General features: G+C 41.1%; 1 protein-coding gene across 6 annotated transcripts in view; it reads right to left on the reverse strand.

Moving 5' to 3' along the window:
• Positions 1–963: 963 nt before the first annotated feature.
• Cdkl2 (cyclin dependent kinase like 2) overlaps positions 964–5921 on the reverse strand; it is a 42381-nt gene continuing 37423 nt past the window's right edge. For 3 of the 6 annotated variants that reach the window (XM_026785155.1, XM_005359492.2, XM_026785160.1), the window contains 2 exons: positions 5409–5493; positions 2468–4526 (listed from right to left, as the gene is read on the reverse strand). In XM_026785155.1, the coding sequence (XP_026640956.1) occupies positions 5428–5493 (66 nt within the window). In that variant the 3' untranslated portion in view covers positions 2468–4526; positions 5409–5427. The other 3 variants (XM_026785159.1, XM_026785158.1, XM_026785157.1) reach the window with 3 other exon arrangements.

Below are 5921 nucleotides of genomic sequence, written 5' to 3' on the forward strand. Positions count from 1 at the left end.
GTGGCACTGACCTTTCCCCTCCTGTCCAGAAAAGCTTACTTCTCATATTTTCTGATCACACTCTGATAGAGGAATTGGGCTCTGTGCCCTTTTCTTTCTTCTGACTAGGTCACATCTCTCAATATTAATTTTTGACCCACAACATATTTTCATGTATTCATATTATATTACCTGAATTTGACATTTTCCTTTATTGAAAAATGTGATAGTCTTTTTGGAGCACAATTTGACAGAATCAATGAAGACTAAAATAAAACACACCTTTTCATTTTGTTTTGTTTTTGTTTTTGTATTTTTTGGTTTTTTGGTTTTTCGAGACAGGGTTTCTCTGTGGCTTTGGAGCCTGTCCTGGAACTAGCTCTGTAGACCAGGCTGGTCTCGAACTCACAGAGATCCGCCTGCCTCTGCCTTCCGAGTGCTGGGATTAGAGGCGTGCGCCACCATCGCTCAGCTTTGTTTTGTTTTTGAGACATGAATGGTTTCACTATGTAGACCAGGCTGGTGTTGAACTCAGAACTTTCCTGTATACCTTTTGTAGCTTCAAATATTGACCCTTGGGGAAGACCATTTCTCCGATATCCACTCTTGCCCTCACCACTGTGTAGAGGCCATGTGGTTCCGTGGATATGTTGCCACTAGCACAACCAGCAGAATCCTATTTCCTTTCCCTTCCATTAATTAAGGAGAGAATTTAGCAGAAAATCGGTACTCAGTATCCTGGGAGTGAAGCTTTTCTTAGTGATAAAGAAAACATCTCCATCTTCCTTTAATACAAGAAATACCAGGAGTATAAGCTCTAAAAGCTCATATTACCTATTAAAACGTTTTATTTTGTATGCATGGGCGTTTTGCCTACGTGTATGTCTGTATGCCACTTGTGTGCCCAGTACCTGTGGAGGCCAGAAGAGGGCATGAGATCCCATGGAACTGGAGTTACAGGCAGTTGTGTGCCGAAATGTAGATATGGGAAATTGAACCTAGGTCTCTGGAAGAAGAGTCCGAGCTCAGAACCACTGAACCATCGCTCTAGTCCCCAGCACTTATTATCTAAATAAATGTTTAATAAATTAATTTCTGCTGTAAATAATTATAACCACAATTTATGTCAACAAACACCCATTGGCTTGCTTAAGAAGTAACTTCTTTAACTGTATAAGCCTAGGTTCACAAAAGTATGAACAATACCTCTACTTTCATAAGCTTTTCTTATTACCACATTAGTAAGGTCTGGTTCCTAATCTAGAGGGACAAAGAAGAATCAGCAACATGGTGACTGTACTATTCCTGTCCTGGATGGAGGTCCTGTCCAGGTGGTGACTGAGGACAATGTTTTCACGCCTGACTCCATCTTACGTGAACTGACACAGCATCCCCAGAGTCCATCTTACGTTAACTGACACACATCCCCAGAGTCCATCTTACGTTAACTGACACAGCATCCCCAGAGTTTATCTGCACCTTTCTCACTTCTACAAGAAATGATTCAGGATGCCAAAGTAAAGAATAAAAGAATTAGACAAGGCTCCAAAACGGGGGAGAAAACTTTTCATGACAAACAACGTAAAATGACGAGTTCTGTTTTCGAGAAGTTTGCACTGCTGCTGGGAGATGCGTCTGGATCTGAGGCATTTCTCAGAAGGGTGTTAAGCAGCAGGTATGCTGCCAAGTTCTTACATCTTCAAGCTATTCCATGTTTGAAACTAAGAAGAGGGGAAAGGTAATACCAATTAGAAAGAAATATGAGAATGTAACTTTTTATACAAATAAAAGCATTAAGGGCCCCTGTCATAAACACACTCAACACAAACAATACAGAAAAACAGTCAGTCCAACTCACTAGACACGCCTAAGCCTTTAAAGCAAGCTCTGGTGGGCTCTACTTCCTGACCTGTGGTTTGATTTCATGAGGAGGCCTTAAAAAAATTCAACCACATTTTCCAGTATAAATCTGACCAGCAGCTTCACACAGACACAGCCGAAAACAGTAGGCTACTGGGGGATGAGGGAGGAGGCAAAAGGGAGAGAGAAGCCTGCCATTCCAAACACAAGGGGTCTCCACCAGCAGAACCAAGTGCCAAGCTTGGGCCTGGGTCTCTCATACTTTGGGCAGATGGTGTTACAAAATGTCATTTTGTCACAATACTGCCTGCCTATATCAACAGCTCTACAAGAAAAATTAACTTGGGGGCTGGAGAAATGGCTCAGAGGTTAAGAGCACTGACTTCTCTTCCAGAGAATCTGGATTCAATTCCAGTACCCACATGGCAGCTCAAAACTGTCTGTAACTCCAGTTCCAGGGGACTCAACACCCATGGCAAAACACCAATGCATTTAAAATAAAAATAAATTTTAAAAGAAAAAAAGTAAGAGATAAAAGGGATTAAAAATAAAGAAGTCAAAGTATTAAAAGAAAAAAAATTAACTTTATACCCTAAGTCCAGAATTTCTACCAAAAAAGAGAATTGACTGATTATTTCAATTTTATTTATTAATACTATATAGTGATGCGTATATTTTATACTCTCTTAATTAATATAAATTAAAACCATCTATCGTGCTTAGACAGTATTTATTAATTTTAAAACATAGGTAGGCACAGCAAGCCCGTTGTCTCTCAAAAGTACTTAGAATCACTTCACATTAGCATGTCCATGTAAGTCCATTCTTGCAAGAAGGGACTAAAGCCCACAAACTGAAAACAGATATTGTTTTGGTCAGTACCTACAGACTTGATCTGAACAATCTTTAGTTCTTTAGCTCCACACCAAAGTTCTAGTCAAAAATGATCTTCAAATAACAATAAGGACTTAGAAAATTATTTTTAATTCCTTAATTCTAAAGTTCATAAAGTGTCTTACTAGGCCAAAGATACCAAACCCAAGTACACAGATTATAAGGTGGCTGATAGACCCTCGCTCAGTTATCAAACTAAAATTCCGCATTGGCCTTTACATGAAGATGACACTGCCATGCGCTGGGTGTCCTCAGCTGTCTGTCTTCCACGCTGCTGTCTGTGGGCGATGCTTTTCAACACAACAGTAAGTCATGGATGTTAGTAGAAAGCCCCCTTCTGCTGATAGAGTGACTTTACCAGCGTGTTACTAGCATCTAACTAGCCTAGGCAAACCCATGGTCAGAGGTTTAAAACACAGCTTTTAAATATAAACAAGATTGCAGTTTAACTAGTACCAACAGACTTTTACGTGGGAACCTTTTATTCTTGCCTCCTCTGGAATGTCTACTCCTTTGAGGTCCCACGTGTCCAGGTTTAGAGTTTCATTTTTAAATCCCCAAAGTAATAGAGAATTCTCATTCAACTCTTAGGCTAAATTCTAGTCAATGACTTTTGAGAAAAGCACACTATTAGATAGTTGATACAAAAACCCTACACAAATTCTGGCCCCTGAAGAGCTATGTTCTCAAACGATAAACATGGAGCACGGCTGGAAACCCAGTAACCAAGACCCTGGAGTCAAACTGGTCTTCTCCTCCCACCTAAAAGGTTGTAAACCTATACAGCAGAAAGCATCTGTGGAATGCAGGGAAATAACTTTGCACCTTGGTAAAAAGGCTTTTGGGTAAACCTAAGTATTTGCGGTAACAAGGCAATAGGAATGTCTGTGGGTCCAATCCACTATCAGCCTCTGTTACAACCACTGTCACAGACAAGACTGGAGTCCATAAAAGCTTCCACCCAGCCTCTTCACTGAGTGACTGATAGTGACTGCCCGACAGAACTGCCTAGGTGACTAGGCAGCTGTGCAGCATCTCTCATTTTGTATACCTTTTTACTCAGGGAGAGGCTCTGTTCTTAACTCCAGGGTGCAGCTGCAGAACTCTCCCCCACACCATTCCAGCATTCCACACACAACATGAGCACCAGAAACTCTCACCGCACAGGACTAGCCAAGCCAAGGCATTAGAAACAAAAAGACTCCGCTGATTAGTACCAGCACAGGTCTTAGACCAGCAGAGAGCAGATTCCCTTCACAAGGACAGAAAACAAAGACACACATCTACCAACAGACAGCAGGCTCATACCACCTTAATGCCTAGAAGCAAGCTTTTTAAATGTGTTTTTACAGGAAAGGTAAAGGAAACTTCTCTTACAGATCCTAGCTTCTTTTTTCATTTCCTCCAACTGTAAACATTTATATAGATAATATGCAAAGTTCAATGCACAAGAACATGACCTTTTATAGTGATTCTTTCCTTTTTACTCACTTTTAATCTCAAAGAACTTTAAATACACAATCTAACTAATATCAAATACACATTCATGTAACAGAACTGTATCACTAGTCTTTCATGGATATATCTTGGAATAGCATCAATAGGTTGGAAAGGGGAAGGGATAACAGCAGGGGGCACTTGTTCAATCTTCCTTTGAAGTATGTGGAAGTCTGTCTTGCCTTCTTCTAGAAAGCCTTTCTTAGAAAACGTAGGTAGTTGAGAAGGCAAGAGTGGACCTGCAGATTTCACGGATCTCTGGTTACAAGAGGACGTCATCTCAGGGCTGGCGGCATCTAGAAGCAGGGTGCACACCAAACACTTTACACAGAATCTTCCTAGAAACTGATGGTCATGTTGTTACTTTCTCATGTCAAATATGTTGGTAATACTTGTAGATACTGTGTTGTCTAAGAAACTTAAAGATGTGAAAGACAATCTTTAGGATAATTGCCAATCTAAACAGCCATGTGTAGTATACTGTCTCATTTTACACAAGCACAGACTGATTTGATATAACAGATCTAAGTTTTATAAGGCATGCAACTTGCAGAGTTCATGTGATATGAACGTCCAGAGTTCATGTGACCTAACTCAATGGACTGCATCACAGAGACCTTTCTTGGGGCCTTGGAAGGATGTGCAAATGAAAGCTTGCAATTTAAGCTTTTAAAGTAAATTTAGCTATGACATCATAGGTGCTCAGAATACTCTGTTGAGGTTAAAAATTAACTCCAATGACACAGCTATCAGCACATGGTATTTTATAGCCATCACATTCTACAGAGCTAATGAGATATCACATAAGAAATGTGCTTCAGGTCACATAGCAGATGTCCTAGTGGGTCTTGGGCAGTAAAGTTAGTTCTTACAAACAAGGCTACTGCAAATGTAGCATGGATTCTGCTCTACTGGGACAGAAACTGCCAGGGATCTTGCTTTACAAGTCCACAGGAAAAGGCTGATTCTGGAGACAGACACGCATTCTCCTGGAGGACTTGTCAGCTACCTTCATGTTGCCCCATCCAGTAAAATGCAAGTTAGCTTAAGAACAAATGTAAGCTCTGTGGAAAGTGATCTCATCCCGGGTGCGATGCCAGCCCTGCTTTTCTATGTGGCATGCCCCTCTGTGCCAGCAGCTCTCATACACAGCTTGAAGTGGGAAGAGCCAGACCTACCCTGTCAGGTTAGTGAGTCTCAGTGCTGGTGTTCCATTCGAGGCAGATCACCCTCAGAATCCTCGGACAGGGGCGATCCTGATCCCTAGGAATAATAAGTAAGCATTATAGGTGTCCAGTAGCTGCAAGACTCCCTCTACCCAAGAATTCAGATTATGTCAGTTCAGGCACAAACACTCAGGACACGCAGCTGAAGTTGCTCTTACGGAAAGGGTGAAGTAAGAAGCCCTATTCCTAGACCCTCTAGCTTCCAATTCCCAAGTGCTGGGATGACAGCAAGCACTGACATACCTGGCTTACACTGGCAAGGCTGGAGAGATGGCCTGGTGCTTTAGAACAGTTGCTAGATTCAATTCCCAGCATTCACATAGTGGCTCATAACATATATAACTCTAGTCCAGGTTCAGGGTCTCAGACCCCTCTTCTAACTTGGCACACACATGGTATAATACATATGTGCAGACAGAAATTCATACGTATAAAATTAAATAAATACATTTTTTATTTATTTAT

This window comes from Microtus ochrogaster, linkage group LG1, assembly GCF_000317375.1.
Source record: "Microtus ochrogaster isolate Prairie Vole_2 linkage group LG1, MicOch1.0, whole genome shotgun sequence".
Classification (NCBI taxonomy): domain Eukaryota; kingdom Metazoa; phylum Chordata; class Mammalia; order Rodentia; family Cricetidae; genus Microtus; species Microtus ochrogaster.